We start from the raw sequence: 15,483 nt of genomic DNA on the forward strand, positions 1-15,483 counted from the left end.
CTGTGTCACACAGGGCCAGGCAGGTTTAGATAGCTTTTTTACCTTGTCTGACATATTGTGTTTGTCTTGTGACTAAGATGAATGTCACATGTATGACCAGTTGAGTCATTCCACAGGCTGTTTTTTCACTGTGTAGCACGTTTGTATCCTGTGTATAACACACTGTGGTTTCTCCCTGTTTACATATGCTTTTCATGAACCCAGCCTCCCCCTCCTGAAAATGATCATTATCTGATAGAAGCAAAGTATTAAGGATTAAAACAAAGTCATATCCCACTGCTGTTTTCACTTTTCATCTCATTTATTATAGAAAAAATGTATGGGGTTCCATGAAAAACCTGACTTTTTTTTTTTCTTGATTCCTTTAAATGACATGAGCAGAGACTACAGGTCAATAATTAAATTACTGGCCTGTCTTGGTTAATCTTTGCCAGTCAAGAAGAAAGGTCAAAGAGACTGTAATAATAGTGGCTACAGTTTTTACTTTGTTGTTTTTAACACATTATTACGTTATTATAAAACCTTCCCCTCCAAAAAAAACAAAACATTTTTTGCCTTTTTTTAGTTTGTTTTTGTTTTTTTTCAAGAAAAAACTATCCATTCACACTTCCGGTGCAGGGGGAAGCGCTTCCTGGTAGCTGAAACCCGTAATGAATACGTGAATCATGCCTCGCAAAAACGAGCTTTCGGAAGCTTTACGATCGCAAATTGTTGATCTGCACAAAGCTGGAAAAGGTTATAAAATAATCGCACGCACTTTGGATATTCATCGCTCCACAGTTAGGAAAATTGTGTATAAATGGAAGCGATTCAGTACTGTGGCTACTCTGCCGAGAAGTGGGCGCCCTACAAAGACGTCTGCAAAGACAAAGATCAGCGAGGTAACCCTTAATTACTCTGCAAACAGCAAATCAAGCAGCCGTGTGTACAAAACTAGACGCCTGCAGCATCCAGATGAGCTTCTTAGCTCTGAACCCTGATGAAAATAACGCTGCTTCACAGCTTTCGGATAACTGGTGTCAACTGGAAAGAAAAAAATATGGAAGTTATTATTTAGCGGCCAGTGGTGCCAGCTGTGTATAAGTGCAATGGCGTGTCCAGCGGGGTGGCCTGGGGGGGCACAGGCCACCCCCCCAACCAGACTGGCCACCCCAGGTGCCACCCCAAAGGCAAAACAATAAAATTCAATCAAATATCAAATGTACGATTATGTTTTCACGGTGAAGCTCAGATATCCGAGTGTAAGTGAATGCAGCATCGGCTTCTGCGCTATGTGCATCACGTTAGCAAAGGTAGGAGAGCCAAGCACGAAAGACGTCACTGCAGGAAACAATTTTTCGGTGAAAGAAAATGAGGACAGAATAAATGTCCCGGTAAGTAATATTAAGTTTGTTGAGTTTAGTAAACTTCGGTGAAATTAGAATCCCAAGGAAAAAATAACACTTAAAGAATTATTGCAGCCCTCGAATATTTCTGACAGTATGCTACTGAGGGCAGCTAACATAAGAGTTATGAGTTATAAGATATAATCTAAGTCGTAACATTGCTGTATGGAGCTGCAGATTTGGTTGCAGGTTAACATAGCTGGACTGGCCATCGGGCATACCGGGCATGTGCCCGGTGACTTATTTTTTATTTTTTTTTGTAATGGCATGAACAATGAGAGGTGGTGGATTGGCCAGATGCAGGTCGATGTGTAAAAATGACTCAGTTGTTTGGTGGTGGCTATGGCGGGGCTTCCACAGAGGCAACAGGTGGATGAGGGAAGGGGAGGCAGGAGGAGAGCCCCGAGGCAGCCGCCAGTCCGAGTGTCAGGTGAACTGAACTTCAGGTAAGAAGTTATGACCTGCAGTCTATCTGGGTCAGATATGAACCAAGTTTAGGTGGAGTTTATTTTCGTTGTGCTGACTTTTTACCCTCAGTTGCAATAACTCATACTGCGTTCTAGCCAGCTTGATGGAGTTTTTAGGTGGGTGGGTGCTATGATGTTACTGATAGTGAACTTTATTTTATTCATAAGGTTAGTAGAGTTGCCAACGGCTCCTTAAAAAAATGGAATGGTCCCTCAATCAGAGAAAATATTACACGTTTCGTATTGAGCTGAGAAGAGACGCAGTTTGTCCCGAACTTCAGCTAGAATGGAAAAAGACACAAAGCTGGAGTTATTCTGTGTTTACGCTGCACAGCTGACTCTTCTTCTCTCATTCTCCCCCCTCCCTCTCCTGTTGCTACTTCAATCATGAAACTGATCAATGATCAGCTGATCGTCTCTCTTGTTTGTTTATCGCCCACTTTGCGCCAGAAAGAGGAAACCAGCGGATGTCGCGCTAAACAACGGCAGCACGTTTAAGCTTGATCAGCTGTTGTTAGAATTTATTTAATATTAATTTCTAGTATCAGCTGATGTTTGCTGGAGCCACAGCTGTAAAGCTGCTGGTCATGATGTCTGTTTAGATATGTGGTGAGAGGGAAACATGAAGATGAAACCAGGAGATGTCCTTACTGAATCATCAGAGCTGTGATGGAGAAACAGGTTTACCTTTTAGGTGACATGAATGAGTTGAAGGGAAGTTATGAACTGTTTCTGAGAGACAAATAACACCAGGATCCTTTTCTAAGCAGCTGACAGCTGGTAACTGTGCAGGGGCGGATCTAGCAAAGTGTTGCCAGGGGGCAGGTAGGGCATTAACAGGGAAAGGTGGGGCACAAAGAAATACTTTTCTTTCTTATTCTCATTTAAAATATCTAGCTTTTATTAAATAATTATCTAAATCTTACAACCAAAGTTTTTATCTGACGTAAAATGTATAGAAATCATACATATACCAACAAGACTGTACATCACTGTCACAACAGCATTTGTTTTCAGTCAAAGGCTTTATGGCTTTAATACCTGGGGGGCCCGTCTCTAGTCAAAATGCCCGATTTTCTGTCCCAGTCCAGCCCTGCAGGTTAATACTGGCAGTGTCACCATGCCAGCTGACTGGATTTCATCATCAGCCAGTGTTGTTCTTTATCAATATTACCAAAGTTTACCATAAGGCAGCATAGAAAGTATTTACTTGCCTTTAGGTTTTATTCAAATGTTAGTCTTTTCAGTTGTTTCCCCACTTTTTTCCTGTTTCACAATCAAACACCAGTTTGTGAGAAGATTATCTTCTTTTTTTAACAGGCAGATAAAGTTTTGCATTGGCTAATTTGTCAATTGTTTGTTACAAATGTTCATATTTTAATATTAAAAAATGTTTTTGCCCAAAACATATGTGTACTATATGTCAGTAAAAATACTATGCAAATATTGCTGTCCTTGAATGCTGAGTAAACACTGACAAAACACTGATTGTATCTCTTGTCCTTTAGCAACGCAGTATCTAAAAACTTTGCACAGTAGTGGTTAAAATCTCATTCTAATAAGAGTTAAAAGCGCATTCGGTTATTAGGTTTACAGGGTTATTGAATTATGGTTAATAGAATTGTTTTTAACATTATCTGCCAATTACATCTGCCACCCTTCTCCAAATCTGTGCCCCTACCTGGCCCCCCCAACAAAAATTTTCTAGACACGCCACTGTATAAGTGGGAGGTACGTGTCAAAGTAAGATCCGATTACGGTAGCCGGGAGTCTTCCTGCATTACACTGTAACAAATGATCGGCGCTATTCACCTACTCTGATGTTTCAATGTGGTAACATTGTATCCAAAAAAACCGCAAAACCTTCTGTCATTAAATGATTTCTACCGAAAGAAGCTTTGTTTAACTATTTGCTAGATACACTGAAAAAAATGTCTTTTTTAGTCATTATTACTATTATTTGCATACTTGTCACACGTTTAAGAACATCAAACAAATTAGAATATTAGGCAAAGATAAATTGAGTAAAAACAAAGTGCAGTTTTTAAATGATGATTTCATTTATTGAGGGAAAACACGGCCCTGTGTGGAAAAATAATTGCCCCCTAAACCAAGGGAGGTATATGATTGTGCCACCCTTGGCAGCGAGAACTGCATCCAAGCATTTGCAATAACTGGAAATGAGTCTTTCACTGTGGAGGAATTTTGGCCCACTCTTTGCAGAATTGTTTTCATTCAGCAACACTGGAGGGTTTTGGAGCATCAACGGCCTGTTAAAGGCCATGCCAAAGCATCTCAGTTGGAATTAAGTCCAGACTTAGACTAGGTTGTTTTTTCTTTCTTTTTTTTGCCCATGTAGCCCCAGACCATCACATTATCACCATCACGTTTGACTGTTGGTATGAAATTCTGTGTTAGTTTTACGCCAGATGTAAAGGAAATCAAACTTTTCAAAAAGTTCATCTTCTGTCTCATTAGTCCACAGAATCCTTTTTGGTCAGGAATGGTTTTCTCTTTGGAACTCTCCCATGGATGCCTTTTTTGCCCCGTCTCTTTCTTATTGTTGAATCATGAATGCTAGCATTAAGTGAGACAAGTGAGGCCTGCAGTTCTTTAGAAGTTGTTCTTTTGTGTGTGTGTGTGTGTGTGTGTGTGTGTGTGTGTGTGTGTGTGTGTGTGTGTGTGTGTGTGTGTGTGTGTGTGTGTGTGTGTGTGTGTGTTTCTTTTTAGTCTTTTTGAGTAATTTTGGTAGGACAAGAGAACAGTGAGAAGGTTTACCACTGTTCAAAGTTTCTCCATTTGTGGATGATGTCTCTCACTGTGGTTCACTGATGTCGCAAAGCCTAATAAATGGCTTTGTAATCCTTTCTGATGGTTGTCAGAAATATTAAAATTACCTTGATATGTGAAACATATAAGTGTGACAAATCAGGAAGCCTTCTTTCTGATTTGTCACACTTACATGTTGGGAAGCATTTCACGAGGGATTTTTTATATTTACATTTTCTAAGAGCCGGAATATCTCTGAATGTTGTTTGCAAATGTGTTTTTAAAGAGTGTGAATATATAATTATACCCTAAAAAGGCATAAACTATTCTGAAAGTCATTTCAGTTCATTTCTTTTAGATTAAAAAGGAATTTTAATTAGATTAGCTACAAAATTTGAGTTATTTATTTTTGTCAGTTCACCCCCTGTAATTAACCACAAAGACTTGCACAAGGGGTCGTGGGGTCTTGTTCCCGAGTGATGGGAGAAGGGAGCCGGAGATCGACAGACGGATTGGTGCTGCGGCCGCAGTGATGCGGACGCTGCACCGGTCCGTCGTGGTGAAGAAGGAGCTGAGTGTAAAAGCGAAGCTCTCAATTTACCGGTCGATCTACGTCCCTACCCTCACCTATGGCCACGAGCTGTGGCCGAAAGAACGAGATCACGGATACAAGCAGCGGAAATGAGCTTCCTCCGATGGGTGGCTGGCCTCTCCCTTAGAGATAGGGTGAGAAGTTCAGCCAGGGAGGGGCTCAGAGTAGAGCCGCTGCTCCTCCACATTGAAAGGAGCCAGCTGAGGTGGTTCGGGCATCTGACAAGGATGCCTCCTGAGCGCCTCCTGAATGAGGTGTTCCGGGCATGCCCCACCGGGAGGAGGCCCCGGGGCAGACCCAGGACACGCTGGAGAGATTATATCTCTTGGCTGGCCTGGGAACGCCTTGGTGTTCCCCCAGATAAGCTTGAGGAGGTGGCTGGAGAGAGGGAGGTCTTGGCTTCTCTGTTTAGGCTGCTGCCCCCGCTGCAGCCTAAGAAGATGGATGGATGGACTTGCACTATATTGTTTCAGTAGTTATTGTGAAACACATGCACACAGAGAAATAACGAGGTGAACAGGATATCCTGTGCCTCAATAATCCTCGAAGCTCAACTCTTCCACTCCAGCTTGTTAATCAACCAGGGACCCAGGCGGAGTTTGAATTCATTTGAAAGCCTGATGCTTCGCCTTGTCCTCCCTGGCTTAAAAACTCAAAAAACACTTTTATTTGCTGTTATCGATTGTCCACCTGGGCCTTACTCAGAGTTTCTGTCTGAATTCTCAGACAGTAGTGGGGAATAGATTTCATCACAGTCGATTTCTTTCTACAAGTGCTGCAACTAAGTATAAGGATATAATTCACCCACTGTTATCTTCTTCAACGCCTTGTGCCAACACAGTGCAGAGCAGGTACCTGAATGCTCCTCCCACAAAGGTCGATTATCTTGTTAATAGTTGTACTTCTTAACTGCGTACAACTTTAGATACTGTAGCTCCACTGAAAAAGAAAGTACTTGCCTTCCTGGTATAACTCTCAAACGTGGACTTTAAAGCAGATAACTCATAAGCTGGAGGAAATGACGTCTCACTAATCTGGAAGATTTATTGTAGAAGACCTGAAAAAATAGTTTGCTGCTTTATGAAAAGCTAGAACACCTTATTATTCATCACTGATTGAAGAAAATAAGAACCACCCTGGGCTTCTCTTCAGCGCTGTAGCCAGGCTGACAAAAAGTCAGAGCGCTGTTGAGCCAACCGTCCCTTTAACGTCAACTAGTAATGACTTCATGAACTTCTTCATGAATTTAATTTTAACCATTAGAGAAAAAAAATTACTCAATCATCTCACAGATGTAACATGATCTACAGCTACAATTGATCTTTCTGAGCTAACTTCAGTAAATAATTCCTCCAAACCATCAACATGTCTTTTAGACCCTGTTGTTGGGGTTTTCTCTGTTTTCTTTGTATTATTTTTCTTATAGAGCACCTCGAGGCAACTGTTGTGGTGATTTGGCGCTATATAAATAAAATTGAATTGAATTAAATTAAATAACATGGGTGACATCATATTTCATGCAACAACAAAGAGGGCACGTTACTTTTCCAGTCTCTAAAGATGCAGTATTGCCCAGGATTTCATTTTTATTTGTATGAAATTATTTTTTAATGTTTGATGCCCCCAAAGGTCTGGCTGTTCACATGATGGCTTCGTTTAATTAAAGAAATGTTAATCACGCTGCTGAAATCAATGACAAGTTGATATCTGAGGTGCAGCCAGACATTAATGTTTACCATATGTCTTGATGCATCTTTTTCTGTTTCTTAGGTTGGTCATGGCCCTAGTGAGCCAAAAGACAGAGGAGATTCACACACTAAAAAGGTAAAAATTCATTAATGCAAGGACTGATGAACTTTGGGAGGAAAAATAGAAAGACAATATCATTCTATTTTTCAGTTAAAAAATGAGAGAGACTCTACCGCTGTCCGCAGTGATGCACAGATTATATATTCCTGCTCATCTGATACTGAAGCTACAGATGATGATCCTGTGGTGTGTGAGCTCAGAATAAATTAAGCATTTTCTGCTTTGTTTTTTTTTCACAATATTAATATGATCATATGAAGACATTTATAGGTCATCCCTTCCTGTCATCTAGGCTGGACGTGCGTCTGCTGGACCATCAAATAATAGAGGACAAGGTGTAGGCCTTAAAACGGTAAAACATCTTCATTTTTAAAGTTTGAAAACAAAAGAGCCCTCTAATTTTGTTTACTTGTTCAGAGAGATTATAACCCTTAATGGAGAGGATATGAGGTCTGGTTAAAATGTGCAAAGACTCTATTGGGGAAACTATGAAATAAAAACATATCTGATCTAAATTTGACTCCAGGCTTATTCAGGCTGGTATCTTTGTCCAGTCCACTTTGTCTGCCTGGAAATTTCAGGTTAATACTGCTAGGAGTAGAACTAACATTTCCAGCCAAATTTAAATGTTCAACTTTTTATATATGCACTCATTGCATGGGAAAAAAGAAGCCTTTCCAGAAAGCTGCAGTACCTCAAATGGCGATTGAGTTATACATATAGATTGTATATGAAGGATGGACTTAACCATGGTCATATCATCTGTGGGTATGTGGAGAACCATGAAGCCTTATCATTGGTATTTTGGCCACAGCCATGTTGGCCTTTCAGCGCAAGACCACATTTGGACGGGAGAATTGAATGAAGTTATCAGCAACCAGTATTCATACACGTTATGGCTGTAGTACACCCAAATACCTGCTAGAGTAAAAAGAAGATATCACTAATAAAACAGTTTTTTGTACCAGGATGTGAACATGTCTAGGGCTGTGCGATATGACCAAAATCTCATATCCCGATAAAAGACCTCTACCATCCGATAACGATATAAATCATGAAAATTTTAAATTTTTTGTAAATTCTGTGAATCTCGGGCAGCTCGACTTGCGTGAAGTGTTTCTAGCTGGGCGTCGTGTACCTGGAGTCCAGTGTTTTAACCGATGCATGAAACTATATATTTTTAGACATAAGTTGTAACGGCCGCCGTTTTCTTTGTGAGTATTTATTACACGGTGTGCTGCGGGGAAAAGCCTGTTCTAACGTTTGAGTCTAAGGTTTATTTTTTAGCACCTGGCGGCTCTTTTTTGTTCCTCATATGTAAAACACTCTGCATACCCTTTCACGTGATTCAGTTTATTTTGAAAAGTCTCAACAGGATCTTGAGCTTTATTCTGAAAGGTTTATGTGGAAAATAAACAAGCGGACACGTGATGGTTTTACCGTCGTTGTTGCTAACGACAACGCATAAAAACAGTCGCTTGTCCGTCTGTAGTGTGGTTATATTAAATATTAGAGAAAGAGAGAACTTTAAGAAATGAATATAGCCACTACAGTGACCATCAGAACGGTGAAAAAATATTGCCGTAAACAGTTTATTTTGCAACACCACGAAACAAACGATAGAGTAAAATGAAACGATAGACGTTTTTATATCGTCATCCGATATATATCCTTATATCAAACAGCCCTAAACATGTCTACTTCTAAAGTTGGACAGTTTAACATGACACTCTGTGGGTTTCACTCACTTTTGAAGCCAGTTTCAAGTGACCACTTGAGGAACTGCAGTTTTTGGCACTTCTGTGCTTGGTTTTGATTTTTAGCCTTGCAAATTGACACTTGGATAATCTCCATGGAACTCCATGCTCTCCATTGTTAATTTCCCATTTACAACAAGTGTACTGGGGTAAAAGGTTTTTACAACTCACAGGTTTGGATTGTATTCAAGTTTTAAGCGATGTATTATTGGATGGATGCTTTGAATGACATGTGGGTATCGCTATAGCTGTGATAACCACTAACTCTACTGTGTTCACCTTTTGTTTAAGAAACATTCTAAATGAACATAATGTCTCATTCTAGGTTACTACATGGCTGTAGTTATTTTAGTGCTTGACTGAGGTTTTGGTTATTTATTTTGTCACGTCTCTGGGCACATGAAGGCAAAAGTGTGCTTGAGTGACAGGATACTTGTGTTTTTTTTTCTTCTGGCTCACATCTATATTCTGTCTCTTTCTCTATAGCAGCGAAAGGCTACTGCTGTTTCATCTAATGACGAGACTACAGAACAAGACGTTAGTGTTTATGTGTTTGTTAAAATTGTTTAAATGTTTGTATAAAATAAATATCTGATTTTTAAAAGTAATCCCATAAAACACATCATTCTATATTTCTCTTTAAATCCAGAGAGACTTTAACACCACCCACAAGGATGTAGAGATTAAACATTCCTACTCATCTGATACTGAAGCAACAGATGAAGAGAATATGGTGTGTTAGCTACCATACAGTATTAAAATTGTCACATGGAGACGTTTGTAGCTCATCATTTCCTGTCTTCCAGGCTGGACCGTCAGATATCAGAGGAGGAAGTTCAGACCATAAAATGGTAAAGTTCCTTCAGTTTAAGCATTGTTTGGAAAGAGAAGAACCTTTCATTCTGTTTACCTTTTAAAATCTAAAGAGACACTGAATGGACATAGTCCGCATAGGAAAAACAGAAAAATACCATCTCATTATTATTAACATGTCTGATCTAGATTTGACTGCAGTTACATTCAAGCTGACCTCTCTAGTCCTTTTAGGGAGGGATCAAAAAATAGCAGATAGTGTAGATTGCACCTTTACATAGGTGATGTTGCAGAACTTCATATATGATCACCAGCCACTTTGTGAACCACCCTAATTCATTATAGAATGTAATAACATCACACAGTTGCTGCAAATCTGTTGGCTGCACATCCACAATCCAAAACTCCTATCTCATCAGATTCCACCAAAGTGCTTTATTGAATTGAAATTTGGGGCAGTTAGCATCTTCGTTCTGTTTTCTTGTTAAAATCCTCAATAGGTTATTATGAAAGAAAACACCATCTGTAGTGATGGCAACACAGATTCCTACTCATCTGATGAAGATGAAGAGCCTATGGTATGTGAAGCAACAATAAGTAACGATAAGTAGGTTTATTAACGATATCAAAATGATGACATCAAGATGCTCCTCAGTCATCCTTTTCTGACTCTTAGGCCAGTCATCTGTCAGCTGGAATAGGAGAGAGCAGAGGAGGAGATCCGGACCATGAAATGGTAAATATGCACATGCAGAAATAATTACTGTGTATCCACCCATATGTACATACACCCATACGGGTGTAATATGATGTGATATGGGAAACAGTTTTTTGTACCAGACTGTAAATATGATAATTTCTGGACATTTTGCCAGAAATCTGTGGGGATTGACTCTATTCTGGTGTGTGTGTGTGTGTGTGTGGGGGGGGGGGGGGGGGGGGGGTTTAAACCCAGTCTCAAGTGGCCACTGGAGGAAGGACAGTTTTTTTCCACTTCTTCATTTGCTTTGGTTTTTGTTCCTGGAGCTTTCTCTTTTTGACACAAAGGACCAGAGGTTCTATTCCAAGCTCCTCATCCTATCTCTGAGGCTTAGGTCAGCCACCCTATGAAGGAAAATCATTTTGGCCACTTGTATTCGCAACCTTTCCTTACCTTTTCACCAGTCCAGCAGTCGAATCCATTTTCTACCTTCTGATCAGTTGTGAATAAGATCCCAAGTTTCTTGAATACCCTCACCTTTAGCAATCTTTCCCCCAACCAAAAGGCAGAATTCTAACATTTTCCAGCAGAGAGTCGTGGCCTTAGATTTAGAGTCCTAAATTTCATCTTGGACATTTCAGACTCAGCTACAGGCTGCTGCAATGCATGTTGAAGGTCATGCTCCATGAAGCTAACAGAACCACCTCAACTGCAAGAAATGTGGATTATATTCTTAAGTTCTCAAAGGGGATACCTTCCTCATCCCAGGAAAGTATGAGAACCTTCCCATACTTGTCCCAAATATGATTGGATACAGGAGCAAACCTGATGGAGTTCAACACAGACTGAAAATGTACCTGAATTTGTGCCAAAGACTCCGACACAGCTTGGATTTAGAGGTTAGGAGTTTGCTCTAATTTTGGAGACTGTATGTGTAGGTGAAGAGGAGCTTAAATGTGAGCAAAACAGCAGGGTTTTTCGTATAATATACCTGCTTATATCTCTTTCTCTTTTATGTTGTAGCACCAAGGAGCGACCAACTCTGCTTCATCTGATGATGAAACTACAGAAGAAGATCCAACAGTTAGTATTTTTCATTTGTTATTGTTTTACATATGGAAATGATGACATTTTGGTTCATTTCTACTACATTTAGCTTTTAAAGCATATTTCTGGCCTGTGTTACTAGGAGCAGTTTTTCTGTGGAGAGAAGAAGATATATGCTGGTTCCTCAGTCACAATGGGAGCCCTCCTCCTGCTCCTCCTGGCGTTCATTGTGAAGCACGGCTTGTCAAAAGCAGCATCCAGAGATCTCCTGCACCTCCTAAACTTGGTGGTACCCGGATGTGTTCCAAAGTCGCTTCGCTTTTTAAAAAAGCATTCGACTGATTACAATGGAAAGACTGAGATTCACTTTTATTGCCCCAGGTGTACAAACTACCTTGGTGTGGATCCCGGTAATGAGTGTAGTGTGTGCCAGCAGAGCTTGAGCAGAAAATATCTGATCTTGAAGGCTTACTACTTCCTTGTAATGCCGCTCGAAATTCAGCTAAGAAACCTCCTTGCACGCGTCCACTCAAAGCTTGGGAAGCATTTCACGAGGGATGATTCCTTTTCTGATGTCCACACTGGAAACGAATACAAGAGTGAAAGACAAGACGGCAGTATTACACTCACCTTCAACTGCGATGGCTCGCCCGTGTTCAGCTCCTCAAAATACTCCATCTGGCCCATCCTGTGTACCATCAATGAACTACCGTATGTGGAACGGTGCAAAAACGTTCTGTTGCACACTTTATGGTTTGGCAAAGGAAAACCACAAGTTCAGAGTTTTTTGACTCCGTTCATTAACGAGCTTCAGAAACTGTCTGCTGCAGGGTTCTGTTGGAAAGATGAGATCGGCTCGGAGCATCACACCACGGTAACAGTTAAAATATGCACATGTGATGCGATAGCAAGAGCAATGGTGCAGAACTTTGAGCCGTTCAACAAAGAATTTGGTTGTGGTTTTTGCTACCACAAAGGTGAGATGGTTATAAAGGGCAGGGGTTTTACCAGAGTTTACCCGATACAGATGGACGGCTGTGATCTGAGACACATGCCTGAAACGGTGCAACTTGCTGAGTTAGTGATGGGAAATAGTTATGACCAGAGTCAAATGGGGGTTAAAGGTCCAAGTCTCCTGTTTCTTTTGCCGTCATTTGACATTATCAAAGGCTTTGTTCCAGATTACATGCACTGTTTTTGTCTGGGCGTTGTCCGTCAGTTCGTCAATCTGTGGTTCGACCCGCTTTATGCCAGCAAGGACTTCCATTTGACAGATGAGCATTTAAACGACCTGGACAGAGCCTTGTGTGAGATCCAGCCACCAAATGAAATCAGCCGAAGTCCCAGGAGCCTCAGTGAGAGGATGCATTGGACAGCTTGTGAGTGGAGAGCATTTGCTCTCCTCTATTCTCCTGTAATACTGAGGAATGTTTTGCCAGCAGTGTACTACAAGCACTGGATGCTTCTTCCTTGTGCCCTTCACGTCCTCCTCTCCCACTTTGCCACTCAGGATGAGCTCAACTGTGCAGAGTTGTGTCTGGTTCAGTTTGTAGCACAGATACCGTCTCTCTATGGACTCGAGCATTGTTCGTACGACTGCCATTTGTTGACGCATCTTACAGAAGGTGTCCGGAACTGGGGGCTTTTGTGGGCCAATTCAGTCTTTGTTTTTCAAGACATGAACAGCAGACTGTTGCAGATGTACTCTGGTACGCAGTCAATTTCATTACAGATTTTCAAGAATTTCTTTTCATATGAGAAAATAATAAGACAAGGAAGTGCTACCCTTCAGGACGCCAGCACAGAAATCAAAGACTTCTTCTGTTCCATGGCAAGTTGTGATCGTTTTACAAAGTCATTAAATTACATTGGAGAAGAGTTAGTGACTCTGGGAAGTGGCTCTCAGAGAGTTTTGACACCAAGAGAAATTGCAGCGTTGCAGAAGAATGAAACACTTTCGTGGTGCCAGCCACATCGTGACAGTGTAACTGAATATAAGCGTTGTGTTTATAAGAACATGCTGGTTACTAGTTTGGAGTGCAGTGGCACATTAAAAAGAAACAATTCAGTAATAGAAACAAGCAGTTGCTTTGCTGTGGTGGAGTCCTTGGTCGTTGTACCGAAACCCTGCAGCTGTGAAGGAAGGCCCGACTGCTCGTGCAGAGAACTGGTCTTTTTCTGCAAGCAGCTGCAGCGACTAACCAGACAGCCAACTATCCAGGACACACAGATCAACACAAACATCGCCAAATTCCTTGTAAAAGTGAGGAACTCAAATGAACTGTGTGCAATAACATGCCAGGACATTGTTTCCAAATGTTTCATGATTAACCACGTGGGTCAGTTATATGTCATGAGAATGCCTGTGTTTGAGACACATTAAAGTCTGTCATTTATGATTCATGTCAGACCTCTCTGAGCTTGGGTTGGAAATGTTGGAAATGCTCCAACCAACCTTCGCCACTTTGACAACCCCTGATTAAATCAGATAACTCAAATAAGAAAACATGCTGTCTATTTTCCAACAGGTGATACATTCAACACAACCCTGGGCAGTACCGAAACATGCAATAAGCACAACCTCTGTATTGCATTACTTTATGCTCTTATTGCACCAGCCGGACAAAGTGCATTAAAAATACTATTTTATTATTATCTTTTTCAGTTGTGCAATTTTCTTGTTGTACATTAAAGTGCACCTGTACATATGTTTGGTATGTAGCAGAAACTACCAGTGAAGGTCCTTCAATTTCATGTTTGTTTTATTCAACATCAAATTGTTAATATCAGCTTTGATTAAAAACTTGAATCTTTGAAAAATTGCCTTAAGTTTCAGAACATCTTTGTTTGTTTCTCTCATTTAGCTGTAATGACAGACACACACATGCTTTATGGATTCCATAAGTCTTTAAAATCACCATCATTATCGTTGTCATTAGATGGATCTGCACTGGTCCATGAGGAGTTGGGGCTATTTCCCCATCGACTAATGTAGAATGTGACTTCTTTTTACAATTACAGGAGTCACCCCCCTGGAACCCCTAAAAAAATCATATTTTGGAGAGTTCAGAATATCAGAGTACAACCCATGTAAAAAAGTTGTAGATTGATCTCAACAGAGCCATTCACTGAGAGAGTTTGAGAATCAAGGTGTACCAAAGCTGTTCGGGCAAATCTGTAGCTGAATTAAAACAATTCTGCAAAGAAAAGTGGGCCAGAATTCCTCCACAACAAAGTGACAGACTCATTGCCAGTTATCACAAACACGTCTTAAAAGTTTCAAAATCAGTTATTATCTTTAGGGGGTAATTACTGTTTCACACAGGGCCAGGCAGGTTTGGATAGCTTTTTTACCTTAATAAATGAAAAACGATTTTGAACTATTCAGGTTATCTTGGCGTAATATTTAAATCTGTCTCATTATCTTTAACATCCAAGACAAATATGCAAAAAACTATGAAATCAGGAAGGAGTCAAATACCTTTTCACAACACTGTACAAACAAGATTATCCTGACAAAAGGTTTGGCCATCTACAAGATTCAGTTCTTCCACCAACACTAGAATTATCCAATACTTGAAAACATGAAAAATGTTTTGTCTCTGTTGTCAACCTATTGTGTTTGTATTGTGACTAAGATGAATGTCAGATCGCATTAATGACCATTAAGTCAGTCCACAGGCTGTTTACTGTGTACTACGTTTGTGTCTTGTCTATCACACACTGTGAAATTCCTGTTTTGTGTTTTCTTGAACCCAGCCTCGCCTTCCTCCTTTCACTGTGAGTCTGCAGACACTCCGGGTTGTCTCCTGTCATTGTTCCCAGGGGAACTGCTGATGCTTCTTCTTCTTGTCCTCATGATGAGTTGTTCACTGAGCCACTCAGGGCACTCCTATCAGTAAGATGTTAATCTCATTGTCTACTGTGGATCTAATACCAACAAAGGGGAAGAAAAGAAAAGGAAAGAAGATGGACACAGGTTTGGGGAAAATCTTAGTTTGAGGTATTTGTGTTTAGAACAACATTTGTATGACAAAGGTAAAGATGCTGGAGTTTTCTTGACGTCATTTTTAAAAGCATTGTTACGGAAATATGGTGATGGTGGTGTTATTAAAGTGGGAGATTTTTACAGGATACACTTCAT

At 40.5% G+C, this 15,483-nt stretch overlaps 1 protein-coding gene across 1 annotated transcript; it reads left to right on the plus strand.

Annotated features, from left to right (window-relative positions):
* The first annotated feature begins 642 nt into the window (after nucleotides 1-642).
* LOC146634178 (uncharacterized) lies at nucleotides 643-14,074 on the plus strand. Its single transcript, XM_085351841.1, has 11 exons — nucleotides 643-881; nucleotides 6,984-7,037; nucleotides 7,113-7,208; nucleotides 7,315-7,374; nucleotides 9,266-9,316; nucleotides 9,429-9,512; nucleotides 9,586-9,630; nucleotides 10,093-10,170; nucleotides 10,269-10,328; nucleotides 11,316-11,375; nucleotides 11,482-14,074. The coding sequence occupies exons 1-11, from the start codon at nucleotides 666-668 to the stop codon at nucleotides 13,720-13,722; spliced, it is 3,045 nt and encodes a 1,014-aa protein (XP_085207967.1). The 5' UTR covers nucleotides 643-665; the 3' UTR covers nucleotides 13,723-14,074.
* The last annotated feature ends 1,409 nt before the right edge of the window (nucleotides 14,075-15,483 follow it).

The sequence above is a fragment of the Diplotaxodon limnothrissa genome, linkage group LG4 (genome assembly GCF_057381915.1).
Source record: "Diplotaxodon limnothrissa isolate DT_005_m linkage group LG4, D_limnothrissa_male_GT1.1, whole genome shotgun sequence".
NCBI classification, from domain to species: Eukaryota; Metazoa; Chordata; class Actinopteri; order Cichliformes; family Cichlidae; genus Diplotaxodon; species Diplotaxodon limnothrissa.